The sequence below is a fragment of the Phacochoerus africanus genome, chromosome 2, assembly GCF_016906955.1.
Source record: "Phacochoerus africanus isolate WHEZ1 chromosome 2, ROS_Pafr_v1, whole genome shotgun sequence".
In the NCBI taxonomy this organism is placed as follows: Eukaryota; Metazoa; Chordata; class Mammalia; order Artiodactyla; family Suidae; genus Phacochoerus; species Phacochoerus africanus.
In genome coordinates this window covers 50,321,709-50,348,030 of record NC_062545.1, presented here as the reverse complement: position 1 = coordinate 50,348,030, position 26,322 = coordinate 50,321,709, and the positions used below count along the sequence as shown (strand labels likewise).

Genomic DNA, 26,322 nt, shown 5'->3' with positions numbered 1-26,322 from the left:
CTATTAGCAAAAAAAGTTCATGAAAAAAACGGTAAAACTAAAATAAGTACTTCTGGATTAGCAAAGAGGCAAAAGGATAAAGACACCAATTAATATGAAAAATAATCTTAGAAAACATAAAAAATGTTTAGTTTTATGACAAATTCAAGTAAATTAATGAGTGGTAGGTGTGTTGTCAGCTTTCAGAAAATTCAAATTAAAGTTCCACAAATTAAAAGCTCAAAATATACACATAGCACCAGATTTTAGATCTCTGTACATTTTGGGGGGATAAATAATCATTTTACTAAGAAAATGCCTATGTATATTACGATTGTGTTAAGTCTAAAACACAGCACCATTGTCAGTATTGCACAGGAAAGAAAATGAAGAAAATCAATTTAAAGTTAAAAACACTTGAAATAAATAAAATGACCTTGGAAGAGAAAAATAAATAAACTTAGAAGTGAAATATACAGCGTAATTCAACATGAAATAATCAAAAGGTTGCAGGTATGCATGGTCACGTAGACCCTACCTGACCAGCAGTTCCTCCATCTACAATGAAAACCAGTTCAAGCCTTGGGAGCGTTTGAACAAAGCCTGCCATCATGGAGGCACGCTCCCTGCACGACCCTGTTCACATTTTTTTTTTTTTCCAACTTCAGTGGGCTTGCCTTTCCAACTCATTTTTCAATTAAGAGATAAAAGCAATCAGCCTAGCCGGCTCGAGCCAAATTGGAATCTGCGCTGCTCCCAGCAGAGTCGTGGCCTCAGAGGTTCGAGGTAGGAGGGCCCTGTGCGCGGCGCCTTTAGGATCCCTGGGTCTCATCACTTAGATTTCAGCAACATCCTCATGCCCAGTGTTCTAGAAAATCGTTTATTTTCCACTAACAGCTTCTCAAAGTCACAAGAGCCAGGCAATAAAACTACCATCTAGCCATGTGGTTGGTGATCATGTATTTTCATTTCCAGTCAGAGGATTTGGTGTGGTAGCGCCTGTCTCCGCTAAAGGGCATGGACTCGTTGGTCTCTGTGCTGGTTGCATATTCCGTCTCTTTTACTGCCCTTGCACCTCTTGCTGCAACTTCTGAGAAACATCGTTCTCCAGTAAGCAGTTCCAGGCTTCAGCTTGTCCATAGGCATTGGCTGACATCACACATTTGTCTTCTAGGAAAAGGGGGTTTCTTTCCCAGTTGCCACAAATCCCATCCTTTGCTCTGATGGCTGGTTCTTCAAGTCTGAGCGTGATGAGGTCAGAGGGATAACGGATACGGGGGTCCAAAGACCTTGCAAGGCCCTTTTAAGCTTCAAAAGTACAAAGAGAGCTTGGTGCCTTCACCACCAAACACCTCTTAGGGAAAATAGCTGTTTCCCACAAGAGAAACTCAGTGAAGGGACCTCAGTGCTAGGCTTTGCTGTTTTTCTTCCTCTCTTATGCATGAGCAGTACATACTCATGCCAGTGGGGTTGCTTTCAATTGAGCTCATTGCACAGAATTAATATCATTTCAGTAGTTGGCTATGGTAGATATTGGGCTCCCTGATAAAACAGCCTCCTGGTTTTTTTTTTTTTCCCCAAAAAAATATGTTATGAAGTGAAGCTCTTATTGCCTATTTCTCTGCATAATTAGAATGGATATAGGATAGCATAAGAATTCTTAAACTATAAGAAGTAGTCAAAAAACATTCAGCAGGAGCCACACACTACATCAAAAAAGTTGATGAAGTTTTTAGCAATGATAGTAAATTTAAACACCAAGAAAACTTTGTCTGAAACTTTAAAACTGAAAAACCAAAGGCCGAATGCAATTTGATGAGACTATAAAAAGTACATCACCATCAGGCTACCAATCATAGATGTCATTTCCTCTTGAAGAAGAACTAATGATAAGATTTGCTTACGTATTTCATAGAAAACCCTGAATAAAAATCATAACAATGGTGAAGCAAAACAAATGGAATGAATTTGGAAAAATTTTAAAAAGGCTGATATCACATATCCTATTGGAATAGGATTCCAATATTTGCTTTTAATGTCTGGCCTACATAAAAAAAAGTCACCCACATATCATGAGGGTTTGATAGTATGAAGGAAACTCCAGCAGCAAGGAGAGATGCCTCGGAACCACGTCTTCCTCTGGGGGTGCTTACTCCCCATCTGTCCGTGGATGGCCGTGGGATACAGGATAGAGGCAATCTTCTGGGTTACATCTTCCACTAGGTCCTGGGGGGCCTTGGGGCCCTGGGGCCCCTGGTGAGCCTGGCAAGCCTGGAGCTAATGAAATAAAAGACCCCATCAGAAGGCAAGTCAACATCTGGCTCTTCCTCCCTCCCTCTGACCAAGCAATATGGGTCATTCAGTGTCACCTGCAGGAATACAGAAGGGCCATAGGGGAGAAGGCCTGGTTCCTCTTTTTGGAGGCCAGCTCATGTTGTGAAGAGAACATCACTATTACCTGAAGTCCCAGGAAGACCCGGATTCCCTGGAAGCCCAATTCCCGGCTCCCCTCTTTCTCCCTTCTGTCCTCGGTAGCCTAAGTGAGAGATGTATAAAAAGTGAGACAAAAAAGTAAGAGTGTCCTATGGCAACAAAGCCCACGTAAGAACCATGTTCTTATTCTATGATTTTGATGTAATTCCTCCACTTAACATAAAGTATATTAGCTGTTTCATATTAATCATATATTAACATATCAACAGATTTGGTGCAATAGGCAATATAAACCTTAGAAACATGCAGTTACTATACAAAAGTTCCAATTAGGCAAACTCTTGAGAGTGAGATTTTTGGCATTGAAAATAATGCCTGAGTAAGTCACTAATACCTTCTTTCAAATTGCTTTGACAAGGTGTGTGAGCCCTCTTCAGTAGTGGTTCTGGCTGGAGAGCAGGGACAAGCTAAATACAAGAATTAGGCTGAAAGAGTTCTGCTTAATGTGAAAATAATCTGATAGCCAGAATCTGGACCTTCATCCAAAAATTAAAGGGAATGAAAGGAACAAAAACTCATGATTTTAATAAATGGCAGTAAGAATTAAAATATATCTGAATCCACCCAACTCAGAAGTCAGGTCTTCATTCACATTACTGACTAAAACAATATAGGAGAGTTAAGGTTAAGACAGCAAGCCATTTTTTTTTTTCTTTTTAGGGCTGCACCCCCTGCAGCATATGGAAGTTCCCAGGCTAGGAGCCACAGCCACAGCAATGTGTGATCCACGCTACGTCGCATCTGCAACCTACACCACAGATTTATGGCAACACCAAATCCTTAACCCACTGAGTGAGGCCAGGGATGGAACCTGCATCCTCATGGATACTAGTTGGATTCGTTTCTGCTGCACCATAATGGGAATGCCAGCAAGCCCATTTTAACATGGGAGTTCATCATAATTCCAAAGGACTAGGATCTTCAACACTGCTTTTTAAATCAAGAGGAGATTGAAGGATTCATTTGAATTTACTTCATTGACTTAAATGAACCACTCAACCAAAACGAACTAGGTCTAAGATCTGTATACATTAAAATTTTTTTAGTAATTTTTTTTCATTTTTTGAAGTTTTATTGAGGTGTATTTGATATATAATGTGATAATTTCTGCTGTACAACAAAGTGGTTCAGTTATACATACACACACACCCAATCCATTTCAGATTCTTTTCCCATATGGATTATTACAGAATAGTAGGTAGAGTTCTCTGTGCTATACAGCAGGTCCCCGTTGGACAGTCATTTCATATAACACAGTGTGCATATGCCTGTCCCAAACCCCCAGTTCATCCTTTCTCCTTACCTGTCCCCTTTGGTAAACATAAGTTTTATTTTCAAAGTCTGTAAGTCTGTTTCTGTTCTGAAAACAAGTTCATTTGTATCCTTTTTTAGATTCCACATATAAGTGATATATGATATTTGTCACTCTCTGTCTGACTTACTTCACTTAGATGTTTTAAGATGAAATCATTCTTATTCTTGTATATGCTTGTTATCACCTGAGCTAGAAGAGTACAGAGCAAATTTTGCTTCTGGAAGCCCCTTATCCCTGTTGTTTATAAAGCATAAAGCACTTTTTTCTCTGTGTTTTATACATTGGCATCCATGTAAGACTTTGAAGAAAAGGTTCTTGGTTGTAAGAGTTACGCAGTGATGGTAAATGGGTTTTAATTTCTAAGTTTTTCATAATTAAATAGCAACTTAAAGACTGCTCTTAAAGGATTACTCCTAGTCCCAACTGAACAGAACAGTCATGTAGAATCATGCAGACACACAGCCAGGATAATCACTGGGAGAACCTCTCCATAGGAAATAGTAAACCCTGACCTAGTTACGCCTTTCCACAAAGCTGTGTTATCACAGCACATGATAGGAGGAAAAATTTTAATATTCTCTATGTAAGACAATTTTTCTTATTTGTAGGCATCAGTTTGGGGGTTATCATTCTGTTTTGACCTGACCACACAGTGTACACATTATTATTCAGATAATATTAGCACTGTAAACACTATACCATTATTTTTTGGCTTTGGAGGTGTGACCTGATTATAAACGTGAAAATAGTTGAAAGAAGGATATATGTTCATATGTTCAGGAAATATTTTGAGGTGCATATTAAAAATACACCCAGTGGAATATCTTCACACATTTATATCTGAAGACTGTGTTACAGATAGTAATACAACCCTAGATCCTAAGAGATGAGTGGCTTAAACACTAAATCCATACATATTCAAACTTAAAATATTACCAGGGTTTCTTTTATATAAGTGACTTTCATTTAACATACATGAACAATAAGGAAAAAAGTCTGTATTTAGGGTCATTTGAAAGCACCCTTCCAAATCCATTATTTAAACATTTCTGTAGTAAAATAACATTTACTACTTGAAGTATATTTGCTAGTTCAGCCCCGTTCCCACTATTACAGAGACCTTGTTAAGCTGACCCTTAAGTCATCTCAGTCAGTGCTTAAGACCATAGGCTAAAAAAATGAGGAAGATAGAGAAATAACTGAAGATATATGAACTTTTGCCTAACAATAGGGTTAATAACACTGGAACACAATTCCAAATGAAGAACATAACTGTTAAAAGTTGAATTTAATCATTTTAAAATTCAGTTTTCAGATTTAAATATACTGAAAAATATATTACTCCTCATGGATTTCAGTGCATATAGTATCATAAAACGAGAAATAATAATCTGTGTATTTGTTTAATAGAGTAAAATTTACATGCCTCCTGTCAAATATAACAACTTATTTGTACAAATCTCTCAGCTTGTTAGGTTAATAATGACCAAGTATTAATAAATAAAGATTTGAATTGCACAAAGCACACGACAGCTTTCTACTCTTAAATTTCCTAATAAGGTCCCAAGCTCATTCTTTACGAAGGCTGCCAAAAGCCATAGAGTCTTATTTTATAATTGCTTCATGAGAAAACTTCAGATAGGAATGCTAATAAGGTCCATAACAGCTTTCTCATTTTCTAGAATTAAACTTTCACCCTTTTAGGGTAGGCCTCTCTTGAAAAGACTAAAAGGTTGGTCAGTCTGCAAACAGATATATTTTCATGGCATGTAGGTGCAGCATGATGGTTTGATAACAGTGAGGCTTATGTAGGAAAAGAGAAATAAAACAACAGCAGAATCCTAATCCAAAGCATCTAGAGGCACTGGTCATTGAAGAAATGTGGTTCCTGCTACTGTGTTTCAGGTGGTAGACTTTATGTCCAGAAGTGAAGTTCCATTTCAATCCCAGGGATTTAGTTCTGAAGTTGTAAATCTGTGCATGTATATGCATACTGGAAAAATGAGGTCAGAGAAAATGTTACTGGCATCTGGGGAGGAATAAATTCTTTACATGGGGACTTACACGTACTTGGGCTGCCTGGTTCCAGCCTACTAACTGACAACTGTGCCTTCATCATTTTGACACACACATGCCTCCCACTTCCCAAGGCCCCTACTGCTAACAAATCTGAAAGGTCAAATCTGTATCAGTTACATGAACTACTCTCTGGGCCACTGGATTACAAATAACAGAAGGTTTCCTTCATTACAAACCAATAGTAGCTAAACTTTATAAGTTCAAAAGCAAGAACAATCATCCTCCAAAACTGATGGAAGATAGAATCCTAGATCTGTCTTTTCCTACTAACTCCACATCCACTCAGTGTGCAAGGTTCTTTCTAAAATGGATAAAGCTTTCAGGTATGGTATCTATTGGGGATTTCATGTATAGTTATCTGTTCTTGAGGATTTTCACAGAGGTGGAAAATCAGCTATTTGGAAAAAAATTTAAGTAAAGTCCGTTTAGGGTTCCTGATCAAGATAGTGAGCTAGAAAACCCTGAGCTCACCTCCTCCCATGGACACACCAAAACTGTAACTATATATAAAACAACTATTTCTGAGAATGACCTGAAGACTAGCAGAATAGAATTTCTACAATTGAGGATATAACGAGAAGGCCAGATCAAGATGTGTTGGAGGGGCAGAGGAGTAGTCTAGTCAGAGCTCATAGCCCTGGAGTGCCACCCCACAGTAAGGTTATCACAATTGAATGGTCCCCCTGAGGAGTGAGAGGTCCAGGACCCACGTCAAGCTCTCTACCTTGGGGGACCTGTAATGGGAATATAGGTCCCCACTGCCATTTTCAAAGCCAGGGTCATGTCTGGCTTTGAAAACCAGCAGGGCTTATGTCCAGGAGAGGCTGAGGGCTGTGGGACATCCAGACTCTGTTCTTGAGGAGCACATATACAAACTAACTCACTCCAAATCCCAACATAGAGGCAAGAGCTTGAAAAGCAACTAGGTCATATGAGAAAGAGATTCATTGACTAGGGGATGTAAAACCCCATTTACATCAGTGGATAGATCATTAATATAGAAAATGAATAATGAAACATTGGCTTTAAATGACACAGTAAACCAGATGGACTTAATAAATATATGCAGATTATATTTATATAGTAGATATATACACAAATACATAGTAGATATATGTTTAATAGTTACATGCCCCCAAACAGGAGAATGTGCATTCTTTTCAAGTGCACATGGAACATTCTCTGGGACAGATCACATGTTAGACCAAAAAGGAAGTCTCCATAAACATTTAAGATTGAAATAAAATCAAGCATCTTTTCCAATCACAACAGTATGTAACTAAAAAAATGACCATAAGAAAACTGAGGAAAAAAACTCAGACATGTGGAGACTAAACAACATGTGACTAAACAATTGGTCATTGACAAAAATCACAGAGAAAATTTAAAAATACCTTGAAACAAATGAAAGTGGAAAAATGACCTTCCCAAATCTACAGAAAACCTCAAAGACCCCTCTAGGAGGAAACTTCATAATGATACAGACCTACCTCAAGAAATAAGAAAAATCTCGAAAAATTCTAACTTTACATTTAAAGAAACTAGAAACAGAAGAACAAACAAAACATAAAGAAGGAAGGAAATAATAAAGATCAGAGAGGAAATAAATAAAGTACAGACCAAAAGAATAGAAAAGAGTAATGAAATCAAGAACTATTTTTTCTTTCTCTCTCTCTTTCTCTCTCTTTTTTCTTTTCCGGAAAACATGAGCAACAGCAGTTAACGAACCCAACTAGGATCCACGAGAATTTGGGTTTGATCCCTGGCCTCCCTCAGTGGGTTAAGGATCGGTGTTGCTGTGAGCTGTGGTGTAGGTTGCAGATGCAACTTGGATCCTGTGTTGCTGTGGCTGTGGTGTAGGCTGGCAGCTGTAGCTCCAATTTGATCCCTAGTCTGGGAACTGCCATATGCCACAGGTGTGGCCCTAAAATAGCAAAAAGAAAAAAAGAAAAGACGAGCAAAATTGACAAATATTTCACCAGGCTCATCAAGAAAAAGTGAGAGGACCCATATAAACAAAATAAGAAATAAAAGCAGAGAAACAATAACTGATATCAGAGATACAAAAACCATAAGAGATCACCATGAAAAATTGATGCCAACAAATTGGACAACCTAGAAGAAATAGATAAATTCCTAGAAACATAATCTTCCAACACTGAATCAAGAAGAAATAGGCTATCTGAACAGACCAATCGCCCATAATGAAATTGAACTGGTAATCAAAAACCTCTCAAGAGAGTCAAAAGGACTTCACAGGTGAATTCTACCCAATATTTAATGAAGAGGTAATACTTATTCTTCTTAAACTACTCCAAAAAATTGCAAAGGAAGGAACCCTTCCAAACTCATTCTATGAGGCATTACCATGATACCAAAATGAGACAAGGACACAACAAGAAAAGAAAATTACAGGCCAATATTCCTGACGAACCCAGATGCAAAAATCCTCAACAAAATATTCAAACTGAACATAACAAAACATTAAAAGGATCATACACCATGATCAAGTGGTGTTTATCTCGGGGATAGAAGGATGGTTCAATATCCACAAATCAATCAATGTGATACAAATGAACAACAACAACAAAAAAAAAAAAAAGAAGAAGAACTAGACAGAAACAGATTCATACAGGGAAACATAGATGCCACAGGGGAGGAAGTTGGGAGGGTAGTGGGAGGTTGGGCAAAATGGAGAATAAAAATGATTAGGAGAGTCAAACTTCCACTAACAAAATTAATAATTCACAGGAAAGTACTATACTGTACAGAAAATATAGAGAAGAATATAATAACTTTTTATGGTGAACAATGGTTACTAGACTTACTGTATGTCTTATTTAGGCAATACATTTTATAAAACTGTCATAGCCATAGATAGTGATTCCTCTGATGGATCTGGGTAAAATCAACTGAAAACTATCTGAAAAGAATTCACCATCCTAGATGGCAATGAGAACATTCATGATTCATGGGAAGAGGTTGAAATAACAACATTAACAGGAGTTTGGAATAAGTTGATTCCAACCCTCGGGGATGACTTTGCAGGGTTTGACCTCAGTGGTGGAAATCACTGCAGATGTGGAAACAAGAGAACTAGAATCAGAAGTGGAGACTGAATTGCTACAATTCCATGATCAAATTGTAATGGATGAGGGGTTATTTCTTACAGTTGAGCAAAAAAGTGGTTTCTTGAGATTGAATCTACTTCCCGAATCTTTAGATGCTGTGAGGATTATTGAGATGCAACAAAGGATTTAGAATATTACATGTAGTTGATAAAGCAGTAGCAGGATTTGAGAGGACTGACTCCAACTCAGAAAGAAATTCTACTGTGGGTAAAATGCTATTAAACAGCATTGCATGCTACAGAGAAATTGTTCATGAAAAGAAGAATCGATACATGCAGCAAACTTCATCATTGTCTCATTTTAAGAAATTGCCAGAGTTCCCGTCGTGGTGCAGTGGTTAATGAATCCGACTAGGAACCATGAGGTTGTGGGTTCGGTCCCTGCCCTTGCTCAGTGGGTTAACGATCCGGCGTTGCTATGAGCTGTGGTGTAGGTTGCAGACGTGGCTCAGATCCCGCGTTGCTGTGGCTCTGGCGTAGGCCGGTGGCTACAGCTCTGATTCGACCCCTAGCCTGGGAACCTCCATATGCCGCGGGAGCGGCCCAAGAAATAGCAAAAAAAAAGACACACACAAAAAAATTGCCACAGTCACTCCAACCTTCAGCAACCACCCTGATCAGTCCGCAGCCATCAGCATGGAGGCCAGACCCTCTACCAGCAAAAAGATTATGACTCACCAAAGGCTCAGATGATGGTTAGCACTTTTTTTAGCAATAAAAATAATTTCCAATTAAACTATGTACATTTTTTAAGACATAATGCTATTGCATACTTCACAGACCGCAGCATAGTGAAAGCATAACTTTCATAAGCACCGAGAAACAAAATTTGCATGATTGGCTTTATTGCAGTGTTTGCTTTATGGCGGTGGTCTGGAACCAACCCCACGATATCTCCGACGCATGCTTGTAGTCTCATGTCAATTTTCTCATTGCTCTCTCCATGTCTCCTGCTTCTCAGATGAGCAGAGGAAATTTTCTAAAACCCCTTTAAATTTTTATCCTTCCCTAAAGATAATAAGATAATAAAGGACATATTCTCTAGTGCATGTTACAAACCAAACCACTTCATTTCAAATGATAATGAATCTTTCCTGAAAAACACTGGAAAAAACATCCCTTGAGATGTCTGAAGAGCCACCATGAAATAGAATTTGTGAGTGGGCAGGACACACAGCATCATGCTCAGACCACATTCTGTTTCTCCTTCTGTGCTGAGTTTCTCACTTCGGCTTTTCCTCAAACTCAGTCCAGCTGTGTCAGGAGGACAAATTCAGCTGACAGCATCTGAGGTTTGTATAGTCCCTGGGTAACAGTTTTATATGCATTTTTGTTCCTTTCTGAGAGAACTTTTAAATCAAGCAGAGCAAAGCTTCGAAGTTACTGCATAACTTCATCTTTGTGCATTTAATATCTATTTATCTACCAGAGAAAAACCTTTCAGTTCTTGTCAACTTTTGGCAAGGCACCAAAAATCAAACCACAGCCCTGTCTTCTTTTTTACAGTAAGATTTCCTAGAGTCCTTAGACAGGATTATCAATGAAGCATAATTACAAGCAAATATTCCTAAAAAATGAATCCCATATTTCACAAGTTTTTTTTTTCAGCTGCATTTCTGGCATTTAATAAATACTGAAAAGGAGATATCATGCAAAAGTTGAGGAGGCAACTGAGTTATAATCAAGATATGTCTGTTGTCATAAACCTTCTGGTGGGACAAAATTTTGTAAATTTTACTAAATCTCATATGGGGAAGTCTTTCAAATTATATATACAATGGAATAGAAGCCATGAAAAAGGATGAAATAATGCCATTTGCAGCAATATGGATGGACCTAGTGATTTTCATTCTAAGTCAGACAAAAACAAATATCATATGATACCACGTCTATGTGGAATCTAAAAAAATGATACAAATGAACTTATTTACAAAACAGAGAGACCCACAGACAGAAAACAAACTTATGGTTACCAAAGGGGAAAGGGGGAGGGAGGGATAAATTAAGAGTTTGGTATTAATTTATATAAACTATTATACATAAAACAGATAATCAACAAGGACTTCCTGTATAGAACTGGGAACTATGCTCAATATTTTGTAATAACCTACAAGAGAAAAGAATGTGAAAAGGAATACATGTGTATTTATTATTTGCTATACACCTGAAACTAGTACAATATTGTAAATGAACTATATACTTCATTTTTTTAAAAAAAAAATTACATCTAAAGCCCTGTCAGGAGTAGAAGTAGTCGATGAGCTCTCCATGGAAGCATAGCAGGTAAAACCCATAGAAATCTTTTGCAGAAGGGAAGTTCAATGAGTGGTGATGAGAGGTCTTGTTTCCAAAAACTGCTTCCACACTGTCGGCTTAGCATTGTCTCTGCCTGAGAGACTTACAGACAAGCCTTCCCTGAATGCAAGGGGGCCTGAGACAGGGGTTTGTGTGGACAAGTGACTCTAGTTTCAGAACAGTTTTCCTTGCTATCTTGACTATGCACTGCTCTTGTCTTTTTAGATGGCCACTGTGTACAGCATCTGTGCAAGACTTTTCTTCTGTTGGTGTCAATGGTCCTGGTTCTTCACATAGGTTGAGACATCAGACATCTTCAGATGGTTTCAACCTCTTCCCTTCCCATCTTCTATACTCTGAATTTACAACAGACCCAACCAGCAAAAGCTAATAATTAACCACTCTCTACGCAATGGTACACACAGACTGCTACACCCGATTCCACACTTTTTCTCCCAGCTATGTGTCAAACCTCTTTATGACCTAAGGGAGTTCAGGTCAACTAGAGTGATTCATTGCTGCTACTTTACACTGTGCTAACTATCCCAGAAGCCTTGTCAGTCGCGAGTGCAAGTCAAGATCCTAACAAACCCTTCAGCAGGGAACAATTGTGGCTCCTTTGGGTGAAGGAGGGCAGGGCAATCACCTTGGGGCCCTTCTCTAGAAAACAGAGAAGCCACAGGAAGGAAAGTGAACTTGCGAAAGGGAAGTAATTCTTTCCATTTATTGTATTTTGAGCTGTATGTCTATGTGATATTGATGTTTTCTCCTTTATAAAGCTTTTGTTTATTCCAAGGAGGGCCCTTCATCTTCTCTATGATAATAAATGAAAAGCAGTTTCCCTGGTCTTATCTTTCATGTTTTGTACTCACTGGATTTAATATTTCCTTGCCCGAGTTGTGAATCTTCTACACCAGGTTCTATTTAGCCTCTCTGCTGATTGTCAATCACGTTACTTGAAAAGAGTCTTGCCAAGCTCCATTTAAGTTCATGTTTCTTGTCAAGTTGTCAGCAATAAAGCAGTTTTTTGTTTTTTTTTTTACCAATTTAAGTAAAGTCTTGCTTTAAAAGTTTTAGAAACCATGTGAGAAATTTTCTTCAATTCAAAAGTTACCATCCACAACTTTCGTAGAAGAAGAAAAGGGATTCTAAAATTTCTCAAAAATATATTTCAGACCCAAATCACTAGTTACAGTAGCAGGTCTTAAGACTTGTTCCTGTTTCTTTAAGATAATAAGATTCCTGTTGTCTGCTTACATCAAAAGCAAGGCGTAAACAACTTAGAGTTCCCCAGATAATAATGATAAATAAGCACATATTATTGCTGTCATCATAACAAACATTATTATTAAATACATTTAGATAATTACCATTCAGCTTTAAATTTGAATAAATAATAAAGACATATTTCTAGAAAGTCAAATATTAGCAAGCTATCCTATATTAAATCTTTATATATGTAAATTTATAAAAAATATATTATGTATTATATAAAATATATATTCTATAATACATATAATGTTTGTCTTAACTGTGATTTGCATGTTATAAATACTGAGAGTTAAAGAGTTGGTAAACATATATTCTCTCTTAAAACTTACCTTGGGGTCCAGGGTCTCCTGGTGGCCCAGGTAACCCATCCTTTCCTGGTGGACCAGGCCTCCCATGAGCTTGAGCAGCCAGCATTGCTGCTGGTAGCTTGAGCTGGGATAGGAACACAGCCATCCTCTCTTCAGTGATGAAAGGGAAAATAATATATCACATTATAGAAATACTTTTTATGACAAAAGTTTTTAAATACATTTTACATGAAATTCAACAAAAAATTATTTGGTTTTCAGTTTAAGCTCATCTAGGTTACCAACTGGTCTGACTGCTGAGAGATTTTTTTGCTTGTTCAAGTAAAGTGAGTCATACAAAGTTGTTTGAATATGGATACAGAGCAGCTCTGCCAGTCAGAGGATCTGAGACTCTTCAGTGCTTCAGAGCTGTATGTAGTCAATCTGGAGACATAGAACCTCATTAACATCTGGAATGACTTGTGGAGAAAATTTAGGTTCATATTAAAAACTGGTTGTAATAATAAATTTAAGCCACTTTCCAGCAATGCTGTGAATGTAGGTGTGGTGATTTAAAATGTATTCACAAAGGGAGTTCCCGTCATGACACAGCGGAAACGAATTTGACTAGGAACCATGAGGTTGAGGGTTAGATCCCTGGCCTCCCTCAGTGGGTTAAGGATCTGGTGTTGCCGTGAGCTGTGGTGTAGGTTGCAGAGGGGGCTCGGATCTGGCATTGCTGTGGCTGTGGTGTAGGCTGGCAGCTATAGCTCCAATTAGATCTCTAGGTTGGGAACCTCCATATGCCGTGGGTGCAGCCCTAAAAAGACAAAAAGACCACATCCTCCTGGATACTAATAGGGTTCATTACTGCTGAACCACGAGGGGAACTCCTAACACCGTTGTTTTAAGCCACTAAAGTTTTGAGATATTTTCTTATGCTGCAATAGATAATTCATACAGTACATGACACTTTACATCCTTAAACAAAACTGCACTATTGATAGGGTGATTTCATGGCACTGTTTAATTTCTCTACTGGGTTAATATTTAACTTTGCTTTTTAAAGAAAATGTCGTATTTTAATCCTCCATATTACTCTTTTTTTTTTTTTTTCTGGTTTGATTTCCTGTTAGTTCCATTATTCAGTCAAAGTTTTAGTAGGAAGGATGTCTCATTTGGCCAAAGGAACAAACGCAGCCTTATACAGAAGATCATGGGCGCGTGGAATTCCAATTGCAGAGTGAAAACAGCAAAAAGTCTCTATACATTTCTGTGAATCTCAAGAAAACACTGAAACTAGAACACACAAGGTACAGGAAGTTGGCAAATTATCCAGAACTTTTAAAACTCTTGTCAGTGTTAAGTGATGTGACCTTTATGAACTGAATATGTCCTAAATCTGCAGTGCTGCCCTGTCAAGAACACAGCACTCTCATTTGCCCTTTGCTCGCCCACCAGGTTGTCTGGCGCTCAACCCTGCTCATCTGGGTCCCAATGAAAGAGTCCAGGGAGGGGCGGGAGGACTTGCCAAGGGGCTTCCTCAGGGAGAGCTCCACTGTCTGGTGGAGAGAGTATCCTTACAGGTGGCATGCAAATATCAGTACCTAGAAACTTATTAAAAAGTCAACAACAAAAAAAAGGGTTCCTGTCGTGGCTCAGCAGAAACAACTCTGACTAGCATCTATGAGGACGCAGGTTTGACTCCTAGCATTGCTTGGTGGGTTAAGGATCCTGCGTTGCCATAAGCTGTGGTGCAGGGTGCAGACACAGCTGCTCAGGTCTGGTGTTGCTGTGGGTTTGGTGTAGGCCAGCAGCCACAGCTCCCATTCCATCCCTAGCCTTGGAACCTCCATATGCCACAGCTGTGGCCCTAAAAAGACAAAAAAAAAGTGAACAAAAAAGTAGAATATTGGTGTATCAATAACATATAAAATTTGAATGATCTGAAACATGAGGAACTTCAAAATGTGTAAATATGAAAATATAATTAAGAATTTTTACTCTAAAATTCCTAAGCAAGTCATATTATTAACTAAAACACTCTCCATAAGCAGGGCCTTGTATTGGGTATTTCATACTTTCAGCATTAACTGCTCTTGTTCAGGAATCATGGAGAGAGCCTGGGAGAGATTATCATTTCAATAAGAACTATTACCCATGTTTTTATAAGCCCTGTGTACTATAAAGATTACCTGCTGATAAGCTTTATTTTATGACTAGAAATCTGTTACATAATTATCCTCAGAATTACTTTTTTGAATAGTCAAGTCCAAGGTTACACCTGCTGTTATAGAATTCCTGTTTTTTAATCCCACACAGGCCATTGTTCAGTTAGATTTTTCCTCAAAAGCATATTTAATATTTTACCACTATATGGAATTAATTTCGGTAAAATCATTAATGCGAATTCATCCAAAGTCCATGATAAATACAGTCTATCACCAAATGCTATATTTAAACTTACTTGGTTCATTTATATTTTAGATAGCTCATATTTAACAAATCAAATACATACATAACTGGATTTCAAATAGAAAACTGGAAGAAAGCATATCCTTGCAATGACAAAAAAAAGTAACTTTTTTTTTTCTTTTTATGTTTTCTTTAAAAAGCAAATTCAATTGATTTCATTTGTAAAACTAACTTACGAATTTTCAAAGATACAGCTAGTGAGCAATAAGAAATGGATCTTTAATGTGACAAATTCAGCGTAGTTTGGTGCAGACAAATCTTCCAGAAAAATGTTTTACTGATTAGCGTTTATTTTGCAAGTAAGGACCAAATGATGGTAACATATTAGAAGCTATAGCTGCCAGTTAGAAAGAACAAAGGCCAGATCATATAGACGTCTGTAAAGAGTTACCTCAATTTTCTCCAATCTTTTCACTCAATGTAGTTCATTTAGTCGAACTTTGGAGGGCATATTTTGCTTAAACGGATAGGTATATTTTACAAGTTTTTGATAAAGAGCAAATTACTTCTGAGTAAAACTCATTTTTCAATGGGCTTTCAATAAAAATTTTATTTAAAAAAATGTAGGCCCATACACTGTTTAGGAAATAAAACAAAAAGTCTTTTCAAATAGAATTATTAAGGTAAAAGCCCCAACAAATGTGGAGTATAGCTGTAGTTACCAAAACAGTAATTACCTGACACTCACATTTTCAAATCGCAAAGCAAGCAGAAGGGAAACGGGACAATAACCACAAGACCAGAATCTCTGGTGCTGACTGATTGACCAGGATGATGGACCAATTCGGATCTGAGGAGTCATCCTAAGTGACATTATCACTGGCTTTCCAGTAAAGTTTTTATTACCTGATTCCACCTGAGACATGTTTGGTGGATGTTAATATACTTGTCTCCAGTAGCAATAGATAAAACAATCGATATATTGTAAATCATTACAATATATAATCATTACAATAATAGCTTTATTACATTACACTGGAAACTGGATGTTTTACAAAGTATGAAATTCAGTGATCACAGTTTCAAATCTGCATATTATTTGTTGTTTTGCACTTAAAAGATAAATATTTCAGTACAATTTTTCTTGAAACATACCTCTTTGAATACCTTCAATATCTAAACATAAATATTCACAGCACTAATTTTTCCTCTTTAATGTGAGGGTTGAATTTACAAGTAATTCATTTTGGCTGCTTTTAAATATTTTTAGTAAACAGAAAATTCTTAAAAATAATTACTTCTAGCTGTAAATTATCTAGCTTTAAGGTACGACTCAGAAACAGTCATTTAGCATAAGGGTAATTGATTGCTCTAAACCCTACTCTAATGCTCTATAATTTTAAATAATATGTCTCTGAGCCACTAAATAAATTGTAAAGACCTGTATTCTTAATTGCTTTTTCTCTGTTTTCAGGCATCTTTGGTCAATTAAACTGTTTTTGGCTATGCTTTCTAATGAGGCAGGAAATTGAAGAGTTCAGATAGGAGCATGCATAAACCAAACACACATATTCCATCTGCCAAGGCAAACCCATAGCAGTCATTCTATCAAATGAGAGTGATGGCATGCCTTCCTTGGAGAATGGGCTCATAAATATCATATAGACATTAATATTAATGTGATGATAAAGTATATTATATGGAGAATGAAGGGGTCTTCCGACGTCATCTGGCCCATTCCACCTTCTATTTCACAGATAGAATTTATAAATAGTTTCAGAGAGAGAAATTTATCTTTTTCTCCTAATGACCATTCAAATGTTTAATTGTCCATTTTCTTGGTACAGCTTCAACTTATTTTCTTTTGTTACCCTATTATGGAAACAGAGTTAATGAGTATTTCCCTTGGGAAATCAGTCATCTACTTGAAAGTATTGTTACCGCTTAGGCTTCTGGTTAAATAACTTTTACTCACAGGCTTGGTAATCTGCTATGTAAATCACTTTTTGTTTCCACTATTCCAAGGTTTTCCCATACATCACTTAAATGTGAAAGCCAAAATTAGATATCGTTATCTTCTAGTAGGCAAACATATCAGAAGAGTAGTTTCCTTTCATCTATTAAGACTTATTTTCTAGTTTCCCTTTAACTGTTAGTTCAATAATATCATACGGTGGCTTCATATTCATTTGGTGGCTCATCATAACCCAAGGGTTGTTACTGCTACTGTTCAGCCCAGTCCTCTGCCACCTTTGTCACTTTGAAATGTTATTATGAATAAAGATGGTAGATTAAACACGTGCATCTACTTTAACTCATTCCTGAATCCCTGTTAAACAATAGTAAGCTATTTTAAAAGACGTAAAACCACAGGAATGGGAGAATATGAAAGGAGACAACATTTGTCTCAACTTTGGAAGCTGAGAACCAGATGGCACAGTGAAGATGAGAGTGGGCTCAAGGAAATCAAATCTTTATACCAGAAGCTGAGAAACAGTCTGTGTTCAACCATAAAGTCCTTAGAAGATTAAGGAATTGGCCATTCGAGTTACTCCTGGAGGTGGGGGTAAGGGAGGGGAAGGAAAACAAGGGGGACTGGCTGAAAGCCTGTTTAAGAAATGGTTAGAAATCCCTTTCTCAGCTCTACCAGCGGAGTGGTGGCCCTCCCCAACCTTAGCAAAAGGCTGGAGGTTTATTATCTGGAAAGCATACACAGACAATTTCTGCCCTGGAGACCCCACACTGCACTGCAATTCAGGCTTCCCTACTGGAAACAAAGAGAAGAAATGGGCATTGCCATGCTTGGTGCTGGGGCCCCCGCCCTTCCTCCTACCTCACTCCCTCAGTTCTGGCAGCTAGGCAGGAAGTGCAAGTGATTCCTTGGAGAATGTGACCAGAATAAGAGGAAAGACTTAAAGACAGTGAAGTTGAAGATCCCTAAGTAAAAATTACCCTACAATATAGCTTGTGGTTTGCAAGCCCACCATTCACTCCTCACTTTCTGGCAGTTTTTTAGAACCCAACTTTTTATGAGCAGACTGCCAGATTACTGGCACTGAAGAAACCCTATAAGCAGAATGACAGATCTAAACAAACAGAAAGAAGCATAGTGAAAGAAACAGAGACTATGATGTGGAAAATATTTCCAAAAACTCTATCTCCAGTTATGTGTATCTCTGAGATGATGTGTGTTTACATACAAATTAATATCTTAGTTGTAGAGACAATACAACCTCAAAACAATAGGAGAATACATATTCAGACATGTTCACGTATGTGTGGATGAAATTATGTATGAGAAATGGAGAAAACATAGGTAAAGGGCCTTTCCTGGACCCTGGAAGTCTGGAGACAGAAATGTTGTTTAGGCACAGCCCCAACCCTCTTTCCCTCCCACATTAGGAGTATGGCTTCGTTGCTTCCAAGTTTGTCCCAGGAACTAAGAGAGCTAGATATTGGTCCACATGCCTGCCTAGGTTGGTAGGTTCCTCCTGTGGGGTGATGTAAATCTCCAAATATCATAGAGTGGTGTCATAGCAAGAATTAAGCTTCCTAGAGCTGGCAAGCCCTCATTCATATGGGCAGCATCACTGGCAGCTGCAAAGCCCTCACAAAACCAAGAGAAGCTAAGCTGAGACACATAGCATCCGTGCCCTCTCTGTGTTAACTACCTTGTGTGCAAAAGGATTGGACCTCTTGGCCAGTCAAATCAGGAATTTAATTTAATTTAATTTAATTTATTTGTTTTTTGCTTTTTAGGGCTGCACCTGCGGCATATAGAAACTCCCAGACTGGGGGTCAAATTGGAGCTGCAGCTGCCAGCCTGCACCACAGCCACAGCAACAGTAGATCTGAGATGTGTCTGCAACCTACACCACAGCTCAAGGCAATGCTGGATCTTTAACCCACTGAGTGGGGCCAGGGATTGAACCCACATCCTCAGGGATACTAGTCAAGTTCATAACCGCTGAGCCACAACAGGAACTCCCCAAATCAGGAATTTAACCTACTCTAGGTTGGGTGTACGTCTGTACATTGTGATCTGCCAGGAACCCACACTTAGGATGGTAAACTACTTTCTTCTACCAGGTTGGGTTTGGGATGGGGCATCGGGATGTTGAAAGGGGGCCTGGTGGCCTGGGAGACAGTTCAAAATGGGGTGCAATATCAGTGGGGTTCACCTGGGAATCCCCAAAGGGGTTAGAAAACTTCCTGGGGAGAGCCTGAGTTCAGGATCCTGGCCGAGGGTTTCACCACCTTCTAGATGTCTAGGATGACGTGGGAGAGCAGGACTCCCCTGAGCCCCACTGACATTCATGGCTTGCTGAGTGGAGAGGATTTCTCCTGAGGCTGAGGACGTGTGGGGTGAGTGGAGCAGAGATAGCTGGCTGCCACTGATACAGCTCCAAAAGAGAGGCAGATGGAAGCTGTTCCTGCAGCCCTTAAGGGTGACTGTTCTCACATGTGAAAATTAATCTTGGCTTTTACAGAGAAAGCTTTCTGCAGAGAACTGTGACCTGGGAGCTGTATGATTTGTGAAAATGGAAGATTTCTTTTTTCTCTTTTCTAAATGGTGTTCAGAAGACATGGAAAAGGTGACTTCAAAGAGGAAGATGAAATAGACTGAATTGAAATAATCTTGGAACAAATGAACTAAAGTGCCAAATAACCAAATTCTGGGCTCCAGGTACAATTCTGTTTGGGAGAAGACAGTTTTGTGGTACTGGCACCCACAGAGATAAAAAGAGAAGGGGTATCACCTTTGGAGTCTCAGAGTTGGAAGCCTCTGGAAAAAATTTGCTTTGGGGACACTTGATAATCTTGAAGCCAAGACATCTGGGGCTTCTGAGGGGCACTGACCACTCACCTGGGCCAAGCCAGGTGGGAGGGACTGGGAGGGGGTGGGACAGTTGGGTGCAAGTGGCCCAGTTCCCCTGGCCTCCCTCCTCAGGAGGCCAACAACCCTTCCCAGGAGGAACTTCACAGTGGCCTGGGGTGAGCAGCATGGGGCCTCCCTAGGCTGAGGTGGCCACATGTCCTCCACTGCAGGGCTGGCCACCAGGGCCCTGCCTTCATCCAGTGTCCCCTGGACTGGCAACATGGACACTTCCCGACCCTTCATATGCCACATTTTTCTGAGAGAACTTGGTTCTATTTTCTGATATCCTTAACCAGCCTTTAAAAAGTTAGACTAATTAACAAAAGTTAGACTAATGAACTATTTACTCTATGTTTTCATCTAAAGTTTTGTAAGAAATTGAAGTTCAATAGTAAAGTTGCCTGAGATAAGAGACCATGAACACAAGAGCCATGGAAATGAAAAGGTAAAGAAGAATTTTAGATGGCAATCCAAACACAGGTGTTTGCTGGCATTTCTCTTTGCCAGATCGTAGGCTACTAAAGACACAGACACTATCTGAGGTCACAGGTGTTGTGTGCCAAGGACTGGTTTTGCAGACATGTTTCCTGTGTGGTGACACAGGCCCCAGGCTCAGATGGGCACTGTGCTTGATCTAGTGTCCTGCTGCTGCCATCTGGTAATTCTTGATAATTTCTGAACAAGGGCACTTTCACTTCCATTCTGCATTGAGTCCTGCTAGTGACCTGGTCCTGCCTATGTCTCTACTTTTCTTCTGTGTTTACCTGGGACCTTGAGATGTTTCACGGCCTTTCCACCCCTGGTCCTTGAAGGATGGTTGCTGAGGGGGATGTTTGGATTGCAAAGTTTGGAGGCTATTTGATAATGCTTGATTCAAGAGTGCAGAGAGAGAGGGAGAGAGAGAAAAGAAAAAGAGACTAAAATGCAAGGGCAATATTAAAATTACAAAGAGAAAACTGGTAGCTCAAGAAGAAAGAGTGGGTGATTGTAGTAATAAACTATCATGTCAGAGCAAGATAAAGATACTTAGAGATAAAGGTGAAGTTAATAGCATGAATTCAAGACTTTTTTTTTTTTGGCTTTTTGCCTTTTCTAGGGTCACTTCCCATGGCATATGGAGGTTCCCAGGCTAGAGATCTTATCGGAGCTGTAGCTGGCGGTCTACGCCAGAGCTCACAGCAACACCGGATCCTTAACCCACTGAGCAAGGGCAAGGATCAAACCCGCAACCTCATGGTTCCTAGTTGGATTCGTTAACCACTGCGCCATGACGGGAACTCCTGAATTCAAGACCTTTGAAAAAAACATTTTTTTTCTATTTTGCCACTGAAGTGACTAAAAGTCTATGGGCTACTCTGCTCCCTCTCTAGTGCTCTTCAAAATAAGTTAACGTGCACTGAAGCACCACAATTTTGGCTTCTAATACTAATTACTGCTTAAAATAATCAGGGCTTCCTGGAGAGCAGCTAACTCCATACTGGCAGTAGAAAGATTTAAGGTGAACTTGGGGCATCCTGTAATTGCATTCCTTGCTAAACTCAATCACTCATATTAGCTTTGCAAAGGAAGGATGCTTTGCTAAGAAGCTTTTGGAACCAAAAGCCAATGTGGATTGATTTTATAAAGACAAATAATTTCCACCCTATTAAGCTCAGAGTTGAGGGGAGTGATCTTGATTTTACTAAATAATTTGACAAAATCATATAATATCCTCATGAACAAAGAAATGTACAGTGGATTTTAAGACAGCCATATGAATTCAGAGCTTGCTGAAACAATAGATTAGATGATTTATGAATGGATGGGAGGCATGGAATGGTATTTAGAAATTTTATTTTAAAAAAATTTTTTATTAAACATTTCTATCAACAATGAGAATGATGACATGCCTATGAAATTTAGAGATGATGCAACTTATGAAGGTCTGCCAACCTTCCCTACAAAGAAACGAGATTATAAAAGATACTTTCAGGTTGGAACAAAGTAACGAGAAACAAAGAAACGAGATTATAAAAGATACTTTCAGGTTGGAACAAAGTACATACATGAATCACTGGAAATTGAATAAGAAGAAATGAAATCACACATTTCTATTTTAAAAGTGAACACAGTGCATAATGAGAAACACCTAATTTTAGAAAGTGTATAAGGAAGATAGGGGGTTGTTAGGTGAAAACTCAAAATGAATCAACAGGGTGATATGGATGCTTTAAAAAAAATGATGCTATCTCAGGCTGTATGATTGCGGTGTCTATATCAGGGGTCAGAAGATGTTCTCTGACAGGGTCACACAGAAAAATATTTAAGGCTTTTCAGGCTCTACTGTCGCTGTCCCATACTAAATTCTGCTGTCCAGCATGAAACAAATAGAGAAAATACATAAAGGAATGAGTATGACTGTAATGAAACTATTTATAGACATAGATTTGAATTTCCAATCATTTCACATACATCATGAAATATTACCTTGATTTTTAAAAGAACCATTTATCCTCTCCCCTCACCACTCTCTCTTCCCATAAAAAAAGGAAAGGTGATTCTCAGCCTGTGGACTATATGAAAACACATGGCAGATGGAGTGGGCAGGGGGCTTTGGTTTGCCCCTGGTCTAGATCAAAAGGCACTGTCTCCTGCCCTGGCCACAATACTCCTGGTGGATAAGGGTTATTTATGAATGAAGTATCTCTCAAGGGTGATGATGTGGAGGAGCTGGGCACATTTACTCCGAGGAAGAGAAAACTAAAGAGGAGAGGAGTATAGAGGGTACTGAAATGCTCCAAGGGTTGTCACGTGAACAAGAAGGACACCGTCTCTGTGCTGAACAGGCATGATAAGAGGCAGTTACAGGCAGGCAAACTTAACTCCAGGGAAGGAAGAAGCTTCCATCAGACCTGCCGTCATAAAATGGGTCACCTCCTAAGGTTGCTGAGAATGCTGCCAGAGGAGTTTTCTATGGTGAATGGAAGGGAGGAATTGGGGGAAATTCAGAAATATGCATAAAGCAAATCTAACCTTCAAAAATCCTCAGGACTTCTTGATTAATATACTTCTTTATTTCTTCAAATGAAACCACATCCGCCTAAAGAAGAGTGGGGAAAAAAGGTCTGTTAATACAGAACCTAGAAAAAATGCATAAAAAACAAAAGTATTGAGTTGGTGTGAACACTTGAAATTTTGGTAGCTGTCCAAAGATCAAGCAAAGTACTTTTGACAATGGACTTTATGGGAAATAAATATCTTTTGTTTTGATCAAATGCTGGGAAGAAGTGCATAATTGCTTTAAAAGCTGTGGGCTGGAACCATAACCAGTAATATAAACACATTTCCTATCAAATGGAGAGACATGATCTCACATTTAGAAAAGACATTTCCTATTACTTTATTTTCTGAAGTTTTAGCATCTGAATGAGTACTAGCATGATGGGCCATCCCAGGCACATTTTAACTTCTGACTAATCCCGGGACACTGGTAAAGTCAATATCTAGCTAATGTCATTATGTATCTTCAAAGGACAAGAATTCCAAACATGCTGAATTATGCTTTAACATGTTTCATTACTAAGTTTTACCTGTTTCATGGGAAGTTTATTTTTTAATTTACACATTGCAAGCATACTTTTATTAAGCAATTTTCTTAGTAGAAAATGCTCTGGCAATAGAAAATGCCAAGGGAAGTAGGTAAATGATGCCAGTTGAATTTTTAACCCCTGGACAAATAAATTGACATCAATTCGACAAAGAATCTAACATTTATAACAATAATGTTTTACTGTAGTACCTTGATATTCTTAGAAGGGAGCTTTTATTTCCCATGATGGTTAGGGTGTCTAAGTACATTGTTACTTAGTGTGATGGGCTTATAAAGTGATGATGAGTTGTGTGCAACATAAGAGTGTCAAGAATGTCCAATTTTAATATTTTGTTTTCACTGTGTATGGGGTAAATGAACTTGAATTAATGTTTCTAATACCATGTACTGACACAGAACTGAGGGTTTGTTATACAAGCTTTATTCAAGTAGAGCAGAGGAAAAGTGGGTAAAAATAAAGAATACTATGGCAATGCCCAATTTGGACCAGTCTCTGGGTACTGGCTGATTGAATAATCAAGGACAGTGTATCCTTAACTCCCTGGCCTCACTCCAGGACCCTCCTTTCTTTCTGATGTGGATATTTGTAGAATAAGTTCCTCTGTGGAATGGCCATCTACCAGCCTCCTGAGGATGTTCATAAAGACATGTGTTTCCTTAACAAAACGCTCTTTCTTGGAATAACTGGTTTCCACTTCAAAGCAACATTCAGGGCAGATTTGTTGTTCTGAAAGCCAAGAGTTTTAACATGAAACATACATGTGTTTTCTGTGTAGTGTAAGGGGCATTACAGATAGTATTTAAGAGTGAGGCCTTGGAGTTGGTCAGACCTGGGTCTGACCTACTAAATACTGTGACCTTAGATGAGTTAGCTCTCAGCTTCTGCATTTGGAAAGGTGGGATGGCTAGGACACCTGACCTCTTACGTTAGTTGTGAGGATCTAACGAGGGAAGGTTTAATGAGTACTTAGCAGAGGACTCAGCACAGAGCTTAAATGACAGTTGTTGTTTCCCTTGTGGAGACCAGTTTAGCTCATTTTATTCATTTTGAAATGTTACAACTGCTTTCATTGGAAAAGGAACACGTGGTCAGTCCCAGCCAGGAGCTCCAAGAGTTCTCGGCTGACTTACCGGAGTGCCAGGGAGGCCTGGGTGGCCAGGAGGGCCCTGGTGCCCAGGGGATCCTGGTGATCCCTTGTTTCCTGGGGGCCCTACAGGACCTATGGCCCCCTTGATGCCAGGAAGGCCTGGTTTTCCTCGTTCACCTTGTGGGCCTCTGTCCCCTGGAATTCCCTGATCACCCTGTTAAGGAAAAAAAATTTATAATAAAGAACGATTCTCTAGAACCCCATCTGCTGTGGTTAAGGGCAAAGATTCTGGATTCATAATGGCATGTACTATATGGGACCTTGGCTAGGTGAATTACACTCTTTATGCCTAAGCTCCCTCTCCCTAAAGTGGGATTATTAACAGTATCCACTGAGTGAGTGATGCCAAGAAGTGAGTTAAGTGCCTAGAACAATACTGACATGACAAAAGCACTCAACACAAAGTCAGTGATAATGTTACTTGTACTTGGTGGCCAGTCTGGAATGATGACACTTTTTAAAAATGAATTTTATTTATAGTTGTACAATGATCATCACAACCCAATTTTATAGCATTTCCACCTCAAACCCCAGCACATCCCCCCAACCCCCAACCAGTCTCATTTGGAAACCGTTAAGCTTTTCAAAGTTTGTGAGTCAGCGTCTGTTCTGCAAAGAAGTTCATTGTGTCCTTTATTTAAGAGTCTACATGTAAGTGATAGTATATGCTGTTGGTGTTTCACTGTCTAACTTCTCTTAGCATGATAATTTCTAGGTCCATCCATGCTGCTGCAAATGCCATTACTTCTTTACTTTTAATGGCTGAGTAATACTCCATTGTGTATATATACCACATCTTCTTTATCCACTCCTCTGTTGATGGACATTTAGGTTGTTTCCACGTCTTGGTTATAGTATATAGTGCTGCAATGAACATTGGAGTACATGTATCTTTGCGAGTCATGGGCACTCTGGATAGATGCCCAGGAGTGGGAGTGCCTGATCAAATGGTAATTTTATTTTTGGTTTTCTGAGGAATCTCCATACTGTTTTTCACAGTGGTTGCACCAATTTACAATCCCAACAGTGTAAGAGGGTTCCCTTTTCTCCACACCCTCTCCAGCATTTATTGTCTGTAGACTTTTTGATAATGGCCATTCAGGCGGGTGTAAGGTGGTACCTCATCATGGTTTTGATTTGCATTTCTTTAATAATGAGTGATGTTGACCATCTTTTCATGTGTTTTTTGGCCATCTGTAGGTCTTTGGAGAATTGTCTATTTAGATCTTCTGCCCATTTTTTGATGGGATTGTTTGTTTTTTTGGTATTGAGCTGCAGAAGGTGTTTATAAATTTTGGAGATGAATCCCTTGTCAGTCATGTCATTTGCAAATATTTTCTCCCATTCTGTGGGTTGTCTTTTTGTTTTGTTTAGGGTTTCCTTTGCTGTGCAGAAACTTTGAAGTTTAATTAGGTCCCATTGGTTTATTTTTGTTTTGATT

At 38.8% G+C, this 26,322-nt stretch overlaps 1 protein-coding gene across 4 annotated transcripts in view; it reads right to left on the bottom strand.

Moving 5' to 3' along the window:
- Positions 1-224: 224 nt before the first annotated feature.
- Positions 225-26,322, bottom strand: part of COL19A1 (collagen type XIX alpha 1 chain) — a 345,293-nt gene continuing 319,195 nt past the window's right edge. For all 4 annotated transcript variants that reach the window (XM_047760063.1, XM_047760070.1, XM_047760080.1 and 1 more), the window contains 5 exons: positions 24,865-25,035; positions 23,157-23,223; positions 12,893-13,021; positions 2,438-2,515; positions 225-2,256 (listed from right to left, as the gene is read on the bottom strand). In XM_047760063.1, coding sequence (XP_047616019.1) covers positions 2,129-2,256; positions 2,438-2,515; positions 12,893-13,021; positions 23,157-23,223; positions 24,865-25,035 — 573 coding nt within the window. In that variant the 3' untranslated portion in view covers positions 225-2,128. The remainder of the gene's footprint in view (positions 2,257-2,437; positions 2,516-12,892; positions 13,022-23,156; positions 23,224-24,864; positions 25,036-26,322) is intronic.